Source organism: Pygocentrus nattereri, chromosome 20 (assembly GCF_015220715.1).
Source record: "Pygocentrus nattereri isolate fPygNat1 chromosome 20, fPygNat1.pri, whole genome shotgun sequence".
Taxonomy (NCBI): Eukaryota; Metazoa; Chordata; class Actinopteri; order Characiformes; family Serrasalmidae; genus Pygocentrus; species Pygocentrus nattereri.
This window is the reverse complement of record NC_051230.1, coordinates 34,909,379-34,932,947: the sequence shown is the minus strand read 5'-3', so window position 1 is coordinate 34,932,947 and position 23,569 is coordinate 34,909,379. Positions and strand designations below refer to the sequence as shown.

The window sequence follows — 23,569 nt, the reverse complement described above, 5'->3', positions numbered from 1 at the left end:
TAAAACACACAAACCCCACAAACCCCTTCCACTGTAATAATAATAATAATAATAATAATAATAATAATAATAATAATAGTAATAATGCAATATATTTTATCCATACTGTATTTTTCATGCACTGGCAGCTCTACAGTGTTTTACAGACAGATGATAATGTGTAACAGTAACACAAGAAACAAGATTGTTATGATTATTCTGCAGATCTAAGATCATAAACAGACATTCAGGAGCTTTACGGTCATGTAGCTCTTTAAAAACAGCAGCAGGACTTTAAAGTCTCTCCTAAAAAGTTAGAAAAGCTGAACTTTAACAGTTTTTCTCACATGATAAAAAGCTACTTTAGCGACTGTGTTTCCATTAAACAGAGCTCAGTCTAAGATCACACCCAGGATTCCTCCTACAGGTTTAGTGTACGAGGCTAAAGAGCCGAACTTAAAGCAGAGTCTTAGTACCATCAGAGTCCGGTTCTCCTTTTAGCTCGTTTATTACAGCATCAGGAGGTGAAAGGAAACATTTGAACATGGAAAAGGCACAAATATTGTTTTAATGGAGGTAGACCACCATTTTTAGACCACCTCTTTCTGGATTTTGTCCCTTGAGTTTTTAGAGGCGTTTCACCTACATGCACATTATATTATATACAGTAGCATCTTTAATAACAGTGCGTCCAGTAGATTCCAGTAGTGTTTAGTTAATAACCAGCGTTCATGTGTTTAAAGGCTTTGTCTGTGCTCTGAAAGCAGAGCTACATTCAGAGGAAGCTCAACACGCTCTGGTCTGAAAGGACCTTTGGCATTACAGCAGCTACAGTTCAGCAAAAAGGCCTTTGTTAAAGAGCTGCTCAGAACATACAGCTGAAGACCAAGAAGCAGCAGCTCAAAATCTCACACTACAGAAAATTACTACACAACGAAAAGCCAAGCTTAAAATCAGGATCAGTAGCAGTGAAATTAAACCTGTGAGGTGCAAAATAATTGAACAGTTTTCCACAGCCAGTGTAACGTGTTTAAATAAATAAGAATTGTTTAGAATGTCTTGTTCCGTTCACTGTATGTGGAGCAGAGTCGTCTCATCAGAAGTTTTTTGAAGATGGAATTATGTTTTAAGTAAAACTCTAGTTCCCATCTTATTTTAACAAAGTATGTTCTGTTTTAAGTGGCATTAATATCATTTTCTGATATCAAATCAATTAAAGGTTAAATATCTTTGTACAGTCAAAGACATCACAGCACCAGCAGCAGAGCCGAGACACTACAGCAGTTTCCCATTCGCCTCCTCCTCACCTGTTGGTGAAAAGTTGTGATAATTGTTGGGAATTGTTTTATTTTGATTTATTGTCTTTGTTTTAATTGTTATTCATTATTAAACTGTATTAATGCTGAAGGGTTTAAGACGCCACCTCCATTTCTGTTCTCGAGGTTTGAACAGTTACACCAAATGGCCGTACAACACCCCCTAAAGAGGAAGTCCTGGGCAGAACACAGTACGGTCAATACTCATGAATCCCATGAATCCTCAATCTGTTCCAGGCAGGATCAAAGATCTTCTACATATTTGAAGCTAAACACGGACAGAAATCTGAAGTGGGATTAGAACGAAGTATTTCAGTGTTAGAAGGACTGAGCCACTCTCTCCTGATTCTCACCATTAATCCCCGAATAACACTGAACACACTACTGATGAAATCCCACAACACGTTGGTCTAATCCCAAACTAAAACCTACTGAAGAAACGTTCTTCAGACAGCTGTTTTAGAGGACTGAAGTACTGCTTCTCTCATGAGGTTTAGGAGTTACTGAGACTGTAACAGGACAAATTCGACATGGTCCCTGTGGCTGATCATCACGTCAAGCTTCTTTTTCTTCAAGTTTTTTCCAGAAGATGACGTTGAATTTCTTAAAAAAGAGAACTTACAGAAGCTGTTTAGTCTTCAGAATTCTGTCTAGCAAGCTCTGGCCAGGGCAACACCACTTTCCACATCTTCAGCTTGTCGCTCACCTGAGGGATCGTCTCCTATTCTTTCTGAGGGATCTTCTCTACTCAACCTCAGAAGACGCACCCACGGCCCAGCAAACATTCCGAAAATTACACCAAGAGCCAGAGCTATGATCCCAAAAACGCCTGCTCCGATTCCCAATCCGTTACGATATCCATCACTGTTTCCTTTCTGATATCCATCCTTCCATATGGAGCTCTGCTGTACATCTTAAGTAGGAGATAAAACAGAGGAGATAAGTGTGATCAACACTCTTTAGGAAAGTCTTCAGGTTCTACATGAAAGATCAGACTGATAGAAGTAATATGAAGCTGATTATTATACAAAGAGAAGATTTATAGAGACCTCCATTATTCTGAGACCTCCCCCTGACTGTGGTTGGTCCTAATCACCCCCTCCATTATTCTGAGACCTCCCCCTGACTGCGGTTGGTCCTAATCACAGCTCCTTAGTTCTGAGATCTCCACAGCAGGCCTGATGGTAGTTCAGTTTCATTTCTTTATTGATTTGCACTGCCAGCTTAATTCAGTTCAGTTCACCACCAGCAGCACATCAGTACAGAATCAGTGCCTGGTAAAACATGGCGAATGCTCTTAAAACACTAAATGCACTTTGGAGAAAGAAAAACACTGAAATCCTACCGTGGACGGTCACTGTGTAGGTGTGAATGACCTCTTTATTCCTGCTGTCCATTACAGTATAAACTCCACTGTCAGATGGAGCCATTCTTCTCAGCTCAACACCAGATGTGAGTGATGATCTCTGTGTGTATTCAGGTTTACACTGTAGTGTGGGTCCATCCACTGTACAGATCGGACCACTGGATGGTCCAGGTGTACCTGTACTGTTATAAATCACGTCCACTGGATCTGATACGTCCACCCTTAGGATCAGAGATTCACCGGCCATCATCTCAACTGTAGTGTTCAAGGCTGAGAGAAAAACAATCAGAAACATCCTGAATTCTGTGCAGATCTGATCTGTAACATCAAATAATGTAAATCTGTTCTATCAGTGAGGAAAACAGCTGGACACTTACGCTCAATCTGTAGATGAACATCACAGATGTCCTTGCTGGCACAGTCACACGTGTACCAGCCTCTCTTACTGAAATCAGCGTCAGTGATGATGAGAGAGAGATTCCCCTTCAGGTACTGATCATAGATCATCTGATATCCCTCCTTCACTGATCTACATGAAGTCTGATCACACTCAGCCAGAGTGTCACTGCGTTTGTGGAACACAGTCCATCTCACTAAACCAGAGCATCTCTCAGAGCAGGACAGAGTAGCAGAGCCATGAAGCTTCACCTTCACTGGACCGTTCACTGATTCAGACCCTGAAAAATATAAAAGGAACATAAAGAGTCTGTTTGATTAAAAAGGAAATCTCTAATTCTTCTTAAAGTTAAAAGAAGCTAAATGAATTGCTGAAAGTTGAAAATTGCTGAAATTAATGTCTATAAAACGCAGCCGAACTAAGAATCTCCAGCTGAACATCACTGGTTGGTAACAGGGGACCAGGCACTACATTTCAAATGAGCTAAACTGGTACATTTACAGAACTGGTGATTGTCTCTGTGGATCTAAACTGAATAAACTAAACAGGCTCTGTTCAGCTTCACTTACACTTCCTGTTCTCTGTAACCAGATGAGGTCAGCAGGTGGCTAAAAGGCTAACTGGCTGGTTCAGTAAAATTCAGAAGCAGGTCTAAAATTCAGACTTTTACAGAAAGTCTACACCCCCCACACACAACTCCTCTGCTCCACAGGAGCCTTTATCAAGGACAATGTTCTGGAACTTTTAATAGTTTTATGTTCAGATGAAACAAATACAGAACTCTTTGTTAATGATTATTATTAATTATTATTATTAATAATTCAGCTCATTATGTTTGGAGAAAGAAAGGTGGAGCGTAAACTAGAAAGATACGAGCATCATGATATGGAGCTGCTCGTCTGCTAATGTTACTGGAGCATTACAGACCATTGAAGGAATATGAATGGAGTGAAGAATGGAGGGATGAATGGAGTGAAGAATGGAGTGATGAATGGAGTGATGCAGTGGGAGATATCAAAGAAGAATTTAATTTAATCAGTAAAGAACTGCATCTGGGGAGAAGATGGACATTCAAAAACACAAACAGCCAGAAAAACTCAACACTTGTTTCTAAAAAAGGATGGAGGACGATAAAATTACAGGTCCAGCAGAAGGACCCTGGTAACCCTGGAGAACGTAGTACAGTTTACTGAGGGGAAAAGGCCGACATCAAACCACAATGATGAAAAAAGAAAATGATTTCTTACCTTTGACAGTTTGAAGCTGTAACTGCCAACCAGTCAAAGTACTACAGCCGTTAGTTTGAGGTGCTGGAACACGTTTTTTAGCAGGAGCCTGATTTTTTTTTTAAATATTGTTATTTATACTGTTTCTGTTCATGTTTCTTAGAACAAATATTAAAATATGATGTGTGTTCATTTGAAGAATTTCTCTCTCTTCACTGTATTAACAGCTAGTTTGTCACTAAATTTCAGAAAATATGAGGAATTCATGCTTAACAGACGTTTGTAATTCCAGATGAAGATCATGTTTGTTTAGTCTAGCATGGGCCTAAACATACTGTGGCTGATTTTCTCCTGTTTGGACCTGCACTCATATTTTCATTTAGACCACAGTACTTGTTTCCTGTGATCTTCAGATTTTGAACGTGAATGATGTGCTATATAAAATATACCATTTTATATAAAACACTATAACGCATATTCATAGACCACGTTAGTAGAACTGTTTATAAGTAAATTCTCTAGTGTGCATCTCTAGAAAAGGTTTTTAATCAGTTAGTACACTGTTTATAAACGGTTTGTACCTAGTAGATCATATATAAGTTAAGGTACTAATGACCACCTTGTCTGTTCTGAGACCTCCCCCTGACTGGGATTGGTCATAATCACTACCTTGTCTGTTCTGAGACCCCGCTGTAAATCTTTGAGAACGTCTTAAAGGAGTGATAGTGCAGTACTGACCAGTAGTGAACATAGAGATAACGATCAGGATCAGGATCCAGAGATCACGACTGCAGGACTTCATGACTGACCTACAGACACACAAACACACCATCAGTACCAGGTCCAGACTGGCCTTCAGGAGAATTCCACAGACTCATTAATGATGTAAGTCCATCATTTAGGCTGATCTGATCAAATCTGCTACATTAGATAGTTACGTCCTCAGCCAGCCTGCTGGACGATGCTGTAGAGGGTATTTAGTCTCTTTCCCGCTGGTTAATCCCCTCCTAGCCTCTCTGACATTTCCAGAACAGAACTTACTCTCCACCTTATTCCTGTGCCCATTTTGACGGCTTTATATTGTTCCTGAGCTTCACAGAATGGCAACATAACTTAAAAGCTAAAATGCAGAGAACCCAATTAAACAGTTTGAGTTTTATCACTGAGACGATGGCAGAAAAGGTTACAGGCATCTGCTTCATCTCCCCTCTATCCTAGCTACCCTCTACTCCTTTAGAGAACCACAGTTACATTGATGATATCTGCTTATTTGTTCTCTTCTTCTCAGGAGGGGAAATGCAGGTTTCAGCGTTTTGCACATTAATTTCATGTGAAATCGAGTAGAGAAATTCAAATATGCAGCAAATATTCAACACAAAACTGCAACTGGACCGAAGTCGTTCTGTTCTGCAGGGCGGCTCTTCTCCGTATTCAGTGTCACATCACAAATAGACAGATCAGGACATTGATGAACATCTAAACCTGAGTCACAGCTCACTGAGGCAGCATCCAGCACTGAGCAGCAGCACTGAACTTGGACTGAAGTGGAAGCAGGGACCGGTTCCCAGCGTCTTTCAGAGTTCATTTCTAAACTCTTTACTGGTTTTAAACGTCTTCCTGGTCTGGCCAGGCTCTACGTTAATGACGTGATGGTCAGATGTGTTTGTTCTCAGGCACTTTGGTCCTCTGGTAGCAATCAGTACTGAGGCCCAAAGCCCTGGAATTCATTTCCTGAGCAGCTGCAATCCATTAAACTCAAGTGAAGCAGGGGAGCTCAGTCCTGATTCTGGAGATCTGTGTCTCAGCAGAGTTTAGCTTCACCCCTAATCTAAGTCACCTGATCCAGCTAAGAAAGATCTGCAGTGCCTACAGCAGCGTCTGACTATCAGAGCTAGGGTGGTGGATCTAAACTCTCCAGCTTGGTGGATCTCCAGGACCAGGATTGGACAAGCTTGACTTAATATCTTAAACAGATGTTTATATTTTTTCAGATGAGCTTTTTTGGAGTTGATCCTGTTTAGCAGAGGTTCACCTGTACAATGACCCATAACAGCAGGGCTCTCAAGTTTTTAGGTTTGGTGGGAGTGAGATTTTTTTTTTTTTTGGGGGGGGGGTGGGGGGGGGGGTAGTTAGCCACTACCCTGACCTCAGCACCATCATCTTCACTTTTGCCCTCTTCTTCTGACCCTCCACCTTCTGCTGCATTCACCTCTACCCTTTCTTCTTCTTCCATAGTCTCCTCTTCTCTCTCTTTCACTATATCCAAAGTCTTCTCTGCTATCTCCCCTGATGTAGTAGCCATTTCAGTCTCTTCCATCGTCACATGATCTGCCTTCCTTGCCTTTGGTTTCTGAGCCTTTTCCCAGAAGGAAATGAGGCTCTTCTGTTTCTTCCCTGACATTCTAAATAAACAACAAACGGTTAAAACGTGTCCATGTTCATGACAGATCTAAGGTGACTAAACCAGAGTTATTCTACCCTATAATACCCAGAAAGACCCTATAAATATCTCTGACTAAACGAACATTTAAAACCTCGTCAGGCTCCAGTGGTGCCGTTCTCCTTCAGCCGTTCACCGACGTGTGTTAGTCAGAACCGAATCGGACAGCTCTCCGCACCTGACACTGAATAGGGTGTAGTAACTGGGTAACTTCTCTGAGCACAGAAGCGCTGTGACCAGTGGCTGTGACTCGTTTGTAGAAAAAAAAAATCAATAATGAGAAATAGCATGTGTGGCGTGTGAACTCGCTGAGGTGCGTGTGTCACACGCTCAAAGCGTGAGACTTGAGAACAATGAGAAAGGAGCTATTTCATTATTATTATCATTATTTTAACATATTATTTGTATTTATGGAGATATTTTAGTTCTTTCCAGTACCGAAGCACAGCTCTGCTATCTCGGTCTGCCTCAGGTGTGAGTCGTTACTGGTCAGGCCGGAGCTGAAAGGACGGTCCTGCGCTCTGCGGTCCGGCTCGTATGGGTCATTCACCGGTCTAATGGTGTAAAACACAGGTCATGTACTCACTGTGTGTCCATGAGGTCCTCACACACACAGGATTCCCAAAACAAGATCAGTCTTCCGGTCTTCCAGTCTTTCCGGGCTGGCGGTCACGTGTGTCCTGTTCAGGGGCTGCATTGGAGGCCGACTGCGTCCCGGCGGCGAAGGCTCGGCGGGGATTCGAGTACCTGGAGTCATCAACAGAGAAGCGCACGGCGGCTGCAGAGACGCCCCACATCACTGTCCCCCCTCGGACCCCCCAGATCTCGGACCCCCCTTATCACTGTCCCCCCTCGGACCCCCCCAAAACACTGTCCCCCTCGGCTCCCCCAGATCACTGTCCCCCCTCGGACCCCCCAGATCACTGTCCCCCCTCGGACCCCCCAGATCACTGTCCCCCCTTGGCTCCCCCAGATCACTGCCCCCCCTCGGACCCCCCAGATCACTGCCCCCCCTCGGACCCCCCAGATCACTGTCCCCCCTCGGACCCCCCAGATCACTGTCCTGCACACAAGCTCTAACTAGTTTAGTCTCCCCAAACAGATTTTATGCACAAAGACTTTTATTTTGGAAAATAAACTTCATAAACCACTGCGGGAGAAAAACCTCGGCCTGATGTGAGAAATGACTGTATAGAAACTGTAGCTGCTGGCGCTGAGCTGGACTGAAGCTGTGGCTGATTTAGTCCGGAGACTCTTCGCCTCTCAGTGCAAGTGAATCTGTTCACAGCCGGATCCTGACCGCTCCAACATGGCGGCGCTGCAGACGTATCGCCTCACAGAGAACAACAGACAGCGCGGCATCTCGGAATGGATATCTGTGGTTCTGCTGTGGAGACGGTACGGAGCCCCTCAGGGGTCAACAGAAATGGTTCCCTCGTAAAATCTATGCTTGTATGTATAAAGGCACCTAAATAAAGTGACTATGTGGGAAATGAAGAATAAAGACAGCCTTTGATGTAAAACTCTCTTTCAGGTAAAACCGTGAAACATAACTGCCTTTTTGAAATTGGGGGACTGGGTATCGATTGTCCATCATCTCTGTATTTCAGTGGAGATTCTGGCTGTTCTGATCAAGCGTACTGGGAGGTTTGTAACACTGATAGTCTGTCTGAGCGTTCCAGCTCACAGTAACCAGAAAGCTAATGCTTCTCCACAGATCAACGTTAACAGTGCGGATTTCTAAGTCTTTAGATCAGATCTGATGGAGGAGAAAGAAGAGCAGTCACGGAGGGACTGAGGAAGGGAGTTCCAGAGTTTGGGGGCAGTGGTATTGAAGGACGTCCCTCCTTAGTGGAAAGTCTGGTGCTGGGACAGCAAGTAAGTTATTATAGGAAGACCTGAGAGAGCGAGAGGGAGGGAGCGGGGGGTGTAAGAGCTCAGCAGTTCTCTGGGGTAGAGGAGGGTGAGGTTCTGCAGGGCTCTGAAGGTAAGTAGTAAAATTTTATAAAGGACCGGTCCGGTAGCCAGGGTACCTGAGAGAGGTTTGGGGTGATGTGAGCTGAACGCTGAGTGTGGGTGAGACCTCCAGCTCCAGAGTTCTGAATGTTCTGGAGCTTTAGTACAGACTTTACACTTTTCCTTTCCTTCTCTGATCCCACCTTAACCTCCCTCTGTCTGGATGTTCTGAGTCAGAGCTCCGGGAGTGCGCTAGAACAAGAGACACAAACACACACACACACACACACATACACACACACGTGCTTCAGTGTTCAGACGCACTCATTTATTTTCAGAAATTAGGGCATCTTTGTACTCTTAGAAGCAGACATGGCTGGAGGTGGACCAGCATAAAGATAAACAGGAGGTCTGAGAACAATGTGCAGAGTAGAGCTGAGTCGTGTGAGAGAAGACAGGAAACACTAGCTGAGAAAGTCCTGGCTGCCAAAAATATGCACTCGAAGGCAGAAGAGTAAGTAAACAATTACATTTACTCAGTTGTGTTGTGCATTTCCTGGAGATTGTTCATGCTGTGAATCTGCTGCTCTACCACATCCCAAAGCTGTTCCACTGGATTCAGATCCGATGAGTGGTTCTGATGCTCATTGGAGATTTTTCTTTATTGCACCGTGAACTCTAGAAACCGCTGCAGCCGAGCATCAATAACAGAGCTGGAACTCTTCAAGGCTGAAAATCACTGGGCTTTATGAATGAACTGAGTTTCTTGCTTCTTATAGCTTCTGATTAGTAAAGTGGGAAATGCTAATGAAGTAGGACAGATTGAAACAGTCTTGTGCAGAAGTTTTAGCACCCATTTGTTTATTTCCTCAGCAGTTAAACAGACAGTAAAGACCAAAATTTAAACACACAAACCCCTTCCACTGTAATAATAATAATAATAATAATAATAATAATAATGCAATATATTTTATCCATACTGTATTTTTCATGCACTGGCAGCTCTACAGTGTTTTACAGACAGATGATAATGGGTAACAGTAACACAAGAAACAAGATTGTTATGATTATTCTGCAGATCTAAGATCTTGACAGCTGTTTTAGAGCAGTGAAGTACTGCTTCTCTCATGAGGTTTAGGAGTTACTGAGACTGTAACAGGACAAATCCGACATGGTCCCTGTGGCTGATCATCACATCAAGCTTCTTTTTCTTCAAGTTTTTTCCAGAAAATGACGTTGAATTTCTTAAAAAGAGAACTTACAGAAGCTGTTTAGTCTTCAGAATTCTGTCTAGCAAGCTCTGGCCAGGGCAACACCACTGTCCACATCTTCAGCTTGTCACTCACCTGCGGGATCGTCTCCTATTCTTTCTGAGGGATCTTCTCTTCTCAACCTCAGAAGACGCACCCACGGCACAGCAAACATTCCGAAAATTACACCAAGAGCCAGAGCTATGATCCCAAAAACGCCTGCTCCGATTCCCAATCCGTTACGATATCCATCTTCACTTCCCTTCTGATACCCATCACTGTTTCCTTTCTGATATCCATCCTTCCATATGGAGCTCTGCTGTACATCTAAAGTAGGAGATAAATGTGATCAAAACTCTTTAGGAAAGTCTTCAGGTTCTACATGAAAGATCAGACTGATAGAAGTAATATGAAGCTGATTATTATACAAAGAGAAGATTTGTAGAGACCTCCCCCTGACTGCGATTGGTCCTAATCACCACCTCCATTATTCTGAGAACTCTGCCTGGCTGTGTTTGGTCCTAATCACAACCTCCATTATTCTGAGACCTCCCCCTGACTGTGATTGGTCCTAATCACCACCTTGTCTGTTCTGAGACCTCCCCCTTCCTGTGATTGGTCCTAATCACCACCTCCATTATTCTGAGACCTACCACTGACTGTGACTGGTCCTAATCACCACCTTGTCTGTTCTGAGACCTCCCCCTGGCTGTGATTGGTCCTAATCACCACCTCCATTATTCTGAGAACTCTCCCTGGCTGTGATTGGTCCTAATCACCACCTCCATTATTCTGAGACCTCTCCCTGGCTGTGATTGGTCCTAATCACAACCTCCATTATTCTGAGACCTCCCCCTGACTGTGATTGGTCCTAATCACCACCTTGTCTGTTCTGAGAACTCTCCCTGGCTGTGATTGGTCCTAATCACCATCTCCATTATTCTGAGACCTACCACTGCCTGGGATTGGTCCTAATGACAACATCCATTATTCTGAGACCTCCCCCTGACTGTGATTGGTCCTAATCACCACCTTGTCTGTTCTGAGACCTCCCCCTTCCTGTGATTGGTCCTAATCACCACCTCCATTATTCTGAGACCTACCACTGACTGTGACTGGTCCTAATCACCACCTTGTCTGTTCTGAGACCTCCCCCTGGCTGTGATTGGTCCTAATCACCACCTCCATTATTCTGAGAACTCTCCCTGGCTGTGATTGGTCCTAATCACCACCTCCATTATTCTGAGACCTTCCCCTGACTGTGATTGGTCCTAATCACCACCTCCATTATTCTGAGACCTTCCCCTGACTGTGATTGGTCCTAATCACCACCTCCATTATTCTGAGACCTTCCCCTGACTGTGATTGGTCCTAATCACCACCTCCATTATTCTGAGACCTTCCCCTGACTGTGATTGGTCCTAATCACCACCTCCATTATTCTGAGAACTCTCCCTGGCTGTGATTGGTCCTAATCACCACCTCCATTATTCTGAGACCTCCCCCTGGCTGTGATTGGTCCTAATCACCACCTCCATTATTCTGAGAACTCTCCCTGGCTGTGATTGGTCCTAATCACCACCTCCATTATTCTGAGACCTTCCCCTGACTGGGATTGGTCCTAATCACCACCATGTTTGTTCTCAGACCTCCCCTGACTGGGATTGGTGCTAATCACCACCTCCATTGTTCTGAGACCTCCCCCTGACTGGGATTGGTCCTAATCACCCCCTCCATTATTCTGAGACCTCCCTCTGTCTGTGGTTGGTCCTAATCACAGCTCCTTAGTTCTGAGATCTCCACAGCAGGCCTGATGGTAGTTCAGTTTCATTTCTTTATTGATTTGCACTGCCAGCTTAATTCAGTTCAGTTCACCACCAGCAGCACATCAGTACAGAAACAGTGCCTGGTAAAACATGGCGAATGCTGGTAAAACACTAAATGCACTTTGGAGAAAGAAAAACACTGAAATCATACCTTGGACGGTCACTGTGTAGGTGTGAATGACCTCTTTATTCCTTTTTATTCCTAAGTCCTACTGGAGGACTTTATGAACTGTCTCCCTGAGTCTGTTGCTGTTTATCTGAATGAGCAGGAGGTAAAAGATTTAGACGAGGCTGCTGTTCTGGCAGATGAATATGTGTTAACTCACAAACGTATATACTGATCATAACCCGTTGGTCTTTATTGACCGAATGAGGAACCAGAATCAATGCATAATGCATTGGAGTTTTAATTCTTCAACACTATCCGCTCAAGATTCAGCATATCAGAGGCAGGGATAACATCCTCGCTGATGCCTTGTCTAGAGCTTATTTTGTCTGTTTTATTTTTGTTTTGCACCCGTCTTTCTTTCTCCTAGGCGCCAGGCTGGAGGAAGATGTGGTGTATTTTTGATGGGATCACGAGTGAATTGTTTTTTTTTTTTTTCTCTTTGAGGTTTTTTTTTTTAACAAACCTCTTTTTAGTGTGGGAGGTGTGACGACCCCCTGTGCTCCTTTCAGGTACTAGTTTGTCAGTGCACGGGCGGAGCTAGGCCTGATTAGTCTAATTAGATCATTGAGGGCACCTGGTAAGAGGTATAGCTTAAAAGGTGGTGGATCTGTCCCTCCCAGAGGCACCGTCTTTCTTTGTGTAGGCACGGTTTATTTTTTTTTTTCAGGCTCTTTGATTTATCCGTCTTTCCGCCCCCCCCCTTCTCGCTTTCTTCTTTTCTTTTGCCTCTACATATATCATCTACTGACACAAACATACGTCCACTCGTTCACGACTAACACTGCATTCATACCCTAGACATTTTTGGATAAAAGTATTCTTTGGTTTAAACTCAACCTTTCGTGTTGTGTCCCTCTTCTTATGTTGCGGGGTGTGGACGAGCCCATGCCGTAACACAAACCAAAAGTAAAAAAATACAAGAGTAAAATCTTTGAGAATGTCTTAAAGGAGTGATAGTGCAGTACTGACCAGTAGTGAACACAGAGATAATGATCAGGATCAGGATCCAGAGATCACGAATGCAGGACTTCATGACTGACCTACAGACACACAAACACACCATCAGTACCAGGTCCAGACTGGCCTTCAGGAGAATTCCACAGACTCATTAATGACGCAAGTCCATCATTTAGGCTGATCTGATCAAATCTGCTACATTAGATAGTTACGTCCTCAGCCAGCCTGCTGGACGATGCTGTAGTGGGTATTTAGTCTCTTTCCCGCTGGTTAATCCCCTCCAAGCCTCTCTGACATTTCCAGAACAGAACTTACTCTCCACCTTATTCCTGTGCCCATTTTGCCGGCTTTATATTGTTTCTGAGCTTCACAGAATGGCAACATAACTTAAAAGCTAAAATGCAGAGAACCCAATTAAACAGTTTGAGTTTTATCACTGAGGTGATAGCAGAAAAGGTTACAGGCATCTGCATCATCTCCCCTCTATCCTAACTACCCTCTACTCCTTTAGAGAACCACAGTTACATTGATGATATCTGCTTATTTGTTCTCTTCTTCTCAGGAGGGGAAATGCAGGTTTCAGCGTTTTGCACATTAATTTCACATGAAATCGAGTAGAGAAATTCAAATATGCAGCAAATGTTCAACACAAAACTGCAACTGGACCGAAGTCGTTCTGTTCTGCAGGGCGGCTCTTCTCCGTATTCAGTGTGTTATTATACTGTGTCTGAGATTTACTACATTCTCATGACCTTCACATCACAAATAGACAGATCAGGACATTGATGAACATCTAAACCTGAGTCACAGCTCACTGAGGCAGCATCCAGCACTGAGCAGCAGCACTGAACTTGGACTGAAGTGGAAGCAGGGCCCACATTACACCAGAACTCCCATCAGTCCACTGGTTCCCAGCGTCTTTCAGAGTTCATTTCTAAACTCTTTACTAGTTTTAAACCTCTTCCTGGTCTGGCCAGGCTCTACTTTAATGACGTGATGGTCAGATATGTTTGTTCTCAGGCACTTTTGTCCTCTGGTAGCAATCAGTACTGAGGCCCAAAGCCCTGGGATTCACTTCCTGAGGCCCAAAGCCCTGGAATTCACTTCCTGAGCAGCTGCAATCCATTAAGCTCAAGTGAAGCAGGGGAGCTCAGTCCTGGTTCTGGAGATCTGTGTCTCAGCAGAGTTTAGCTTCACCCCTAATCTAATTCACCCGATCCAGCTAAGAAAGATCTGCAGTGCCTACAGCAGCGTCTGACTATCAGAGCTAGGGTGGTGGATCTAAACTCTCCAGCTTGGTGGATCTCCAGGACCAGGATTGGACAAGCTTGACTTAATATCTTAAACAGATGTTTATATTTTTTCAGATGAGCTTTATTGGAGTTGATCCTGTTTAGCAGAGGTTGACCTGTACAATGACCCATAACAGTGACCCAGAGCTCGTACTGCACTATGACAGGAGGATTCCTGAAAGAAGAAAGGAGCTATTTCATTATTATTATCATTATTTTAACATATTATTTGTATTTATGGAGATATTTTAGTTCTTTTCAGTACCGAAGCACAGCTCTGCTATCTCGGTCTGCCTCAGGTGTGAGTCGTTACTGGTCAGGCCGGAGCTGAAAGGACGGTACTGCGGCTCTGCGGTCCGGCTCGTATGGGTCATTCACCGGTCTAATGGTGTAAAACACAGGTCATGTACTCACTGTGTGTCCATGAGGTCCTCACACCCACAGGATTCCCGAAACGACACACAGAATTCCCGAAATGACACACAGGATTCCCAGAACAAGATCAGTCTTCCGGTCTTCCAGTCTTTCCGGGGTGGCAGTCATGTGTTTCCTGCTCAAGGGCTGCATTGGAGGCCGACTGCATCCCGACGCCCCACATCACTGTCCCCCCTCGGACCCCCCAGATCACGGTCCTGCACACAAGCTCTAACTATTTTAGTCTCCCCAAACAGATTTTATGCACAAAGACTTTTATTTTGGAAAATAAACTTCATAAACCACTGCGGGAGAAAAACCTCGGCCTGATGTGAGAAATGACTGTATAGAAACTGTAGCTGCTGGCGCTGAGCTGGACTGAAGCTGTGGCTGATTTAGTCCGGAGACTCTTCGCCTCTCAGTGCAAGTGAATCTGTTCACAGCCGGATCCTGACCGCTCCAACATGGCGGCGCTGCAGACGTATCGCCTCACAGAGAACAACAGACAGTGCGGAAGGACGTCCCTCCTTAGTGGAAAGTCTGGTGCTGGGACAGCAAGTAAGTTATTATAGGAAGACCTGAGAGAGCGAGAGGGAGGGAGAGGGGGGTGTAAGAGCTCAGCAGTTCTCTGGGATAGAGGAGGGTGAGGTTCTGCAGGGCTCTGAAGGTAAGTAGTAAAATTTTATAAAGGACCGGTCCGGTAGCCAGGGTACCTGAGAGAGGTTTGGGGTGATGTGAGCTGAACGCTGAGTGTGGGTGAGACCTCCAGCTCCAGAGCTCTGAATGTTCTGGATCTTTAGTACAGACTTTACACTTTTCCTTTCCTTCTCTGATCCCACCTTAAACTCCCTCTGTCTGGATGTTCTGAGTCAGAGCTCCGGGAGTGCGCTAGAACAAGACACACATACACACACACACACACACACACACATACACATACACACACACATGTGCTTCAGTGTTCAGACACACTCATTTATTTTCAGAAATTAGGGGATCTTTGTACTCTTAGAAGCAGACATGGCTGGAGGTGGGCCAGCATGAAGATAAACAGGAGGTCTGAGAACAATGTGCAGAGTAGAGTTGAGTTGTGAGAGAAGACAGGAAACACTAGCTGAGAAAGTCCTGGCTGCCAAAAATATGCACTCGCAGGCAGAGGAGTAAGTAAACAATTACATTTGCTCAATTGTGTTATGCATTTCCTGGAGATTGTTCATGCTGTGAATCTGCTGCTCTACCACATCCCAAAGCTGTTCCACTGGATTCAGATCCGATGAGTGGGAAGGCCACTGAATAACACTAAACTCATTATCATGTTCATGAAACCAGTTTGAGACATTTGCTTCATGACATGGTGCATTATCATGCTGGACGTAGCCATTAGAAGATGGACAAGTGTGGTAAAGAAGGGATAAACATGGTCAGCAACAATCCTCAAATAAGCTGTTGCACTGAAGCGATGATCAATTAATGTTACTGGGCCCAAAGTGGGCCAGGAAAACGTTCCCTTACCCCATTACACCACCTCCACCAGCCTGGACTGCTCACACACAGCAAGTTGGGTCCAGGGATTCATGGTGTAGGGCCAAATTCTGACCCTGCCATCTGTGAGCCTCAGCAGAAATCGAGACTCATCAGACCAGGCTACATTTTTTTGTCTTCAACTGTCCAGTTTTGGTTGAGTATGTGCCGAATACAGCCTCAGGTTTCTACTCTTGACTGACAGAAGTGGAACCTGACGTGGTCTTCTGCTGTTGTAGCCCATCCACCTCAGGGTTTGATGTTTTGTGCATCCTGAGATGCTTTTCTTCTCACCACTAATTGTGTAGCGTGGTTATCTGAGTTAACGTAGCCTTTCTGTCAGCTGGAACCAGTCTGGCCATTCTCCACTGACCTCTCATTAACAAGGCATGGAACTGATGCTCATTGGAGATTTTTCTTTATTGCAGCGTGAACTCTAGAAACCGCTGCAGCCGAGCATCAATAACAGAGCTGGAACTCTTCAAGGCTGAAATTCACTGGGCTTTATGAATGAACTGAGTTTCTTGCTTCTTATGGCTTCTGATTAGTAAAGTGGGAAATGCTAATGAAGTAGGACAGATTGAAACAGTCTTGTGCAGAAGTTTTAGCACCCATTTGTTTATTTCATCAGTAGTTAAATGGACAGTAAGCACAAGTGTAAACACAGTGCACTGTGTGTATTACAGGAAATGTGGATACAGACGTGCATTAAATGGAACAGAATGTAAAATAAATCAGAGTAAATGTTGTTTACACATAATTATCAAACCATTATCACTCCTTAATGCTACAACATTCATTTACAGTCCTGTCATTTTACCCTGTGTTATCTATAATATTAATCACTGTAAGGGTCAGACACACTGAATACGTTCCAGAAAGTTCAACAGAAGTGTTTTTCAATCACTAAACACAAAAATTAAAACAGTCTCACAAACCCCACAAACCCCTTCCACTGTAATAATAGTAATAATAAAAATAATAATAATAATGATGCAATATATTTTATCCATACTGTATTTTTCATGCACTGGCAGCTCTACAGTGTTTTACAGACAGATGATAATGTGTAACAGTAACACAAGAAACAAGATTGTTATGATTATTCTGCAGATCTAAGATCATAAACAGACATTCAGGAGCTTTACGGTCATGTAGCTCTTTAAAAACAGCAGCAGGACTTTAAAGTCTCTCCTAAAAAGTTAGAAAAGCTGAACTTTAACAGTTTTTCTCACACGATAAAAAGCTACTTTAGCGACTGTGTTTCCATTAAACAGAGCTCAGTCTAAGATCACACCCAGGTTTCCTCCTACAGGTTTAGTGTACGAGGCTAAAGAGCCGAACTTAAAGCAGAGTCTTAGTAGCATCAGAGTCCGGTTCTCCTTTTAGCTCGTTTATTACAGGATCAGGAGGTGAAAGGAAACATTTGAACATGAAAAAGGCACAAATATTGTTTTAATGGAGGTAGACCACCATTTTTAGACCACTTCTTTCTGGATTTTGTCCCTTGAGTTTTCAGAGGTGTTTCACCTACATGCACATTATATTATATACAGTAGCATCTTTAATTACAGTGCGTCCAGTAGATTCCAGTAGTGTTTAGTTAATAACCAGCGTTCATGTGTTTAAAGGCTTTGTCTGTGCTCTGAAAGCAGAGCTACATTCAGAGGAAGCTCAACACGCTCTGGTCTGAAAGGACCTTTGGCATTACAGCAGCTACAGTTCAGCAAAAAGGCCTTTGTTAAAGAGCTGCTCAGAACATACAGCTGAAGACCAAGAAGCAGCAGCTCAAAATCTCACACTACAGAAAATTACTACACAACGAAAAGCCAAGCTTAAAATCAGGATCAGTAGCAGTGAAATTAAACCTGTGAGGTGCAAAATAATTGAACAGTTTTCCACAGCCAGTGTAACGTGTTTAAATAAATAAGAATTGTTTAGAATGTCTTGTTCCGTTTACTGTATGTGGAGCAGAGTCGTCTCATCAGAAGTTTTTTGAAGATGGAATTATGTTTTAAGTAAAACTCTAGTTCCCATCTTATTTTAACAAAGTATGTTCTGTTTTAAGTGGCATTAATAACATTTTCTGATATCAAATCAATTAAAGGTTAAATATCTTTGTACAGTCAAAGACATCACAGCACCAGCAGCAGAGCCGAGACACTACAGCAGTTTCCCATTCGCCTCCTCCTCACCTGTTGGTGAAAAGTTGTGAGAATTGTTGGGAATTGTTTTATTTTGATTTATTGTCTTTGTTTTAATTGTTATTCATTATTAAACTGTATTAATGCTGAAGGGTTTAAGACGCCACCTCCATTTCTGTTCTCGAGGTTTGAACAGTTACACCAAATGGCCGTACAACACCCCCTAAAGAGGAAGTCCTGGGCAGAACACAGTACGGTCATTACGACAGGACTTCAGTGTCCCACTCTGTTCTGTCTGACTCTACTGGGGGTGGAGGGTCAGTTTCAGAGCATGAAAGCTGAGTGTCTGAGCTGCTGATTGGACTGGGGTGAGACTCAGGCAGGTATACTGAGCGCTCACTTTATAATAAAACCATGAATCCTCAATCTGTTCCAGGCAAGATCAAAGATCTTCTACATATTTGAAGATAAACACGGACAGAAATTTGAAGTGGGATTAGAACGAAGTATTTCAGTGTTAGAAGGACTGAGCCACTCTCTCCTGATTCTCACCATTAATCCCTGAATAACACTGAACACACTACTGATGAAATCCCACAGCACGTTGGTCTAATCCCAAACTAAAACCTACTGAAGAAACGTTCTTCAGACAGCTGTTTTAGAGGACTGAAGTACTGCTTCTCTCATGAGGTTTAGGAGTTACTGAGACTGTAACAGGACAAATTCGACACGGTCCCTGTGGCTGATCATCACGTCTAGCTTCTTTTTCTTCAAGTTTTCCCAGAAGATGACGTTGAATTTCTTAAAAAAGAGAACTTACAGAAGCTGTTTAGTCTTCAGAGCTCTGGCTGAGGAGCTCTGGCCAGGGCAACACCACTTTCTACGTCTTCAGCTTGTAACCCAACTGAAGGATCGCCTCTTCTTCTGTCTGAGGGATCTTCTCTTCTCAACCTCAGAAGACGCACCCACGGCCCAGCAAACATTCCGAAAATTACACCAAGAGCCAGAGCTATGATCCCAAAAACGCCTGCTCCGATTCCCAATCCGTTACGATATCCATCACTGTTTCCTTTCTGATATCCATCCTTCCATATGGAGCTCTGCTGTACATCTAAAGTAGGAGATAAAACAAAGGAGATAAATGTGATCAACACTCTTTAGGAAAGTCTTCAGGTTCTACATGAAAGATCAGACTGATAGAAGTAATATGTAGCTGATTATTATACAAAGAGAAGATTTATAGAGACCTCCCCCTGACTGTGATTGGTCCTAATCACCACCTCCATTATTCTGAGAACTCTCCCTGGCTGTGATTGGTCCTAATCACCACCTCCATTATTCTGAGAACTCTCCCTGGCTGTGATTGGTCCTAATCACCACCTCCATTATTCTGAGAACTCTCCCTGGCTGTGATTGGTCCTAATCACAACCTCCATTATTCTGAGAACTCTGCCTGGCTGTGATTGGTCCTAATCACAACCTCCATTATTCTGAGACCTCCCCCTGACTGTGATTGGTCCTAATCACCACCTTGTCTGTTCTGAGACCTCCCCCTGGCTGTGATTGGTCCTAATCACCACCTCCATTATTCTGAGACCTACCACTGACTGTGACTGGTCCTAATCACCACCTTGTCTGTTCTGAGACCTCCCCATGACTGTGATTGGTCCTAATCACCACCTTGTCTGTTCTGAGACCTCCCCCTGGCTGTGATTGGTCCTAATCAACACCTCCATTATTCTGAGAACTCTCCCTGGCTGTGATTGGTCCTAATCACCACCTCCATTATTCTGAGAACTCTCCCTGACTGTGATTGGTCCTAATCACAACCTCCATTATTCTGAGAACTCTCCCTGGCTGTGATTGGTCCTAATCACAACCTCCATTATTCTGAGAACTCTGCCTGGCTGTGATTGGTCCTAATCACAACCTCCATTATTCTGAGACCTCCCCCTGACTGTGATTGGTCCTAATCACCACCTTGTCTGTTCTGAGACCTCCCCCTGGCTGTGATTGGTCCTAATCACCACCTCCATTATTCTGAGACCTACCACTGACTGTGACTGGTCCTAATCACCACCTTGTCTGTTCTGAGACCTCCCCATGACTGTGATTGGTCCTAATCACCACCTTGTCTGTTCTGAGACCTCCCCCTGGCTGTGATTGGTCCTAATCAACACCTCCATTATTCTGAGAACTCTCCCTGGCTGTGATTGGTCCTAATCACCACCTCCATTATTCTGAGAACTCTCCCTGACTGTGATTGGTCCTAATCACAACCTCCATTATTCTGAGACCTCCCCCTGACTGTGATTGGTCCTAATCACCACCTTGTCTGTTCTGAGAACTCTCCCTGGCTGTGATTGGTCCTAATCACCACCTCCATTATTCTGAGACCTCCCCCTGACTGGGATTCGTCCTAATCACCCCCTCCATTATTCTGAGACCTCCCTCTGACTGTGATTGGTCCTAATCACAGCTCCTTAGTTCTGAGACCTCCCCCTGACTGTGGTTGGTCCTAATCACCCCCTCCATTATTCTGAGACCTCCCCCTGACTGTGGTTGGTCCTAATCACAGCTCATTAGTTCTGAGATCTCCACAGCAGGCCTGATGGTAGTTCAGTTTCATTTCTTTATTGATTTGCACTGCCAGCTTAATTCAGTTCAGTTCACCACCAGCAGCACATCAGTACAGAATCAGTGCCTGGTAAAACATGGCGAACGCTGTTAAAACTCTAAATGCACTTTGGAGAAAGAAAAACACTGAAATCATACCTTGGACGGTCACTGTGTAGGTGTGAATGACCTCTTTATTCCTGCTGTCCATTACACTATAAACTCCACTGTCAGATGGAGCCATTCTTCTCAGCTCAACACCAGATGTGAGTGATGATCTCTGTGTGTATTCAGGTTTACACTGTAGTGAGGGTCCATCCACTGTACAAATCTGACCACTGGATGGTCCAGGTGTACCTGTGCTGTTATAAGTCACGTCCACTGCATCTGATACGTCCACCCTTAGGATAAGAGATTCACCGGCCATCATCTCAACTGTAGTGTTCGAGGCTGAGAGAAAAACAACCAGAAACATCCTGAATTCTGTGCAGATCTGATCTGTAACATCAAATAATGTAAATCTGTTCTATCAGTGAGGAAAACAGCTGGACACTTACACTCAATCTGTAGATGAACATCACAGACGTCCCTGCTGGCACAGTCACACGTGTACCAGCCTCTCTTACTGAAATCAGCGTCAGTGATGATGAGAGAGAGATTCCCCTTCAGGTACTGATCATAGATCATCTGATATCCCTCCTTCACTGATCTACATGAAGTCTGATCACACTCAGCCAGAGTGTCACTGCGTTTGTGGAACACAGTCCATCTCGCTAAACCAGAGCATCTCTCAGAGCAGGGCAGAGTAGCAGAGTCATGCAGCTTCACCTTCACTGGACCGTTCACTGATTCAGACCCTGAAAAATACAGAAGGAACATAAAGAGTCTGTTTGATTAAAAAAGGAAATCTCTAATTCTTCTTAAAGTTAAAAGAAGCTAAATGAATTGTTGAAAGTTGAAAATTGCTGAAATTAATGTCTATAAAACGCAGCCGAACTAAGAATCTCCAGCTGAACATCACTGGTTGGTAACAGGGGACCAGGCACTACATTTCAAATGAGCTAAACTGGAACATTTACAGAACTGGTGATTGTCTCTGTGGATCTAAACTGAATAAACTAAACAGGCTCTGTTCAGCTTCACTTACACTTCCTGTTCTCTGTAACTAGATGAGGTCAGCAGGTGGCTAAAAGGCTAACTGGCTGGTTAGGCTGACTCCTCTGCTGAAAAAGAATCACAGAGATGTCTAAAATCTAAAATTGATCTAAAACATCTAAAATTCACACATGCGTGTTTAGACAAATCAGGAACAATGTTCTGGAACTTGTTATAATCAGAAGAAATAAAATCAAAACTCTGCTAATAATTCAGCTCATTGTGTTTGGAGAAAGAAGGGTTGAGCGTATGATCTCTGGAACACCCACAATACATGCAGCCTAATAATCCATTAATAATCCGACTAATAGCTCGATCGGAATAGAATACGTCCATGTAAACACCTCAATAGTCTAGTCTGATTGAGGCCATTTGGAATACAGTTTCTATCCGATTGATCAAGGTGGGAAATCCTGTAAATAATCCATTAAATGGAATGATAATGTCTGTGTAAACGCCTGTATCCGATTACATTCCGTATCGGAAAGTTTAAGTAGATTCTGCGCATGTGTGTCGCATCATATGTGAATGTGATGGGAAGAGTGACATTTCTACAAGACAATGATCCCAAACATAGAAAACAACCCAAGACTGGTTTCCAGAAAGAATGCAGTTGAAACAGTTGGACCCTCGTAACCTTAGAATTTAAGAGGGTTTGTCAAGAGGAAAGTCAGTCACTTCCACTTCTTACCACAGACATTTCTAGGCATTCTCACTATTCATTCCATTTTAAAACTATTTCTTTGTTTATGCTTGTTCATATTTACAAGCGCACGGTCAAATTACAGTATGCATACAAAATAAAATGAAACTAAACTCAGGGGTAGAATTGAGAGATTGACATGTTTTCAAATTTCAAATAATAATAATTTTAAAAACCTGGTTTACAAAAGTAAAAAAGTACAGTGTGTAATAATATCATGAAAACATTGTAGAGTGTGTTATTTCATCAAGCTCTTCCAGCTCTGGGTGTTAAAGGTCAGGTTTGACCCACACAGACTGACTGCTTGGAGGCAAATTAACTGGGTCTGTCAGACTTCAGGTGTATCGTTTTCTGGGATGTCTATGAAATACATGTTGGATAAAGTTTGGCTCTATCATGATGAATACCATCACAATTTATATAGCAAACAGCATCACAAACTCAATGATGGCATGCCGGAAATATTAACTCGGTTACTGAAGCGTTTGTGTCCGAGTCGCGGATAAAACAGGACATTAAACCACTTCGGTATCCCAAAATCAGCCCTTAAAGCATATGGAGTTCTGTGGAGAACAAACATCAAAACACATCTGGTTTACAGCTGGATCATTAATTCACCACCACAACGAGCAGCAAAGAACAACAGCTGGAATCAATGAAGCTCAAGTATCTACTCTCAAGACATGGAGACCGGATTATTTTGATTCAAGAAAGAAGATTGGAGCAAATGGTTTGCTGTGAATTGTATAAGTTTAAGATGAGTTTCATCTCGTTTCGTTTATTAGTAACATATTTAATAATGTTTAACAGAGGGGATGAGTGGAGCAGTGGGATAGAGAGGG

At 43.4% G+C, this 23,569-nt stretch overlaps 2 protein-coding genes across 2 annotated transcripts in view; both read right to left on the bottom strand.

Moving 5' to 3' along the window:
* LOC119261778 overlaps positions 1-23,569 on the bottom strand; it is an 85,836-nt gene that overhangs the window by 59,254 nt on the left and 3,013 nt on the right. The window lies entirely within an intron of this gene.
* LOC119261777 lies at positions 1,524-12,973 on the bottom strand. Its single transcript, XM_037531494.1, has 4 exons — positions 12,895-12,973; positions 3,039-3,338; positions 2,641-2,931; positions 1,524-2,208 (listed from the first exon to the last, which is right to left on the bottom strand). The coding sequence occupies exons 1-4, from the start codon at positions 12,956-12,958 to the stop codon at positions 1,946-1,948; spliced, it is 918 nt and encodes a 305-aa protein (XP_037387391.1). The 5' UTR covers positions 12,959-12,973; the 3' UTR covers positions 1,524-1,945.

What these genes read in the sequence shown, in the direction of transcription:
- LOC119261777 (XM_037531494.1), bottom strand. Translation starts at nt 12,958, where the DNA reads ATGAAGTCCTGCATTCGTGATCTCTGGATCCTGATCCTGATCATTATC. An exon ending in TGTTCATCTACAGATTGAGC is followed by an intron (nt 2,932 to 3,038) that starts GTAAGTGTCCAG and finishes TTTTTCTCTCAG; the next exon opens with CCTTGAACACTACAGTTGAG. An exon ending in CTACACAGTGACCGTCCACG is followed by an intron (nt 2,209 to 2,640) that starts GTAGGATTTCAG and finishes CTCCTACTTAAG; the next exon opens with ATGTACAGCAGAGCTCCATA.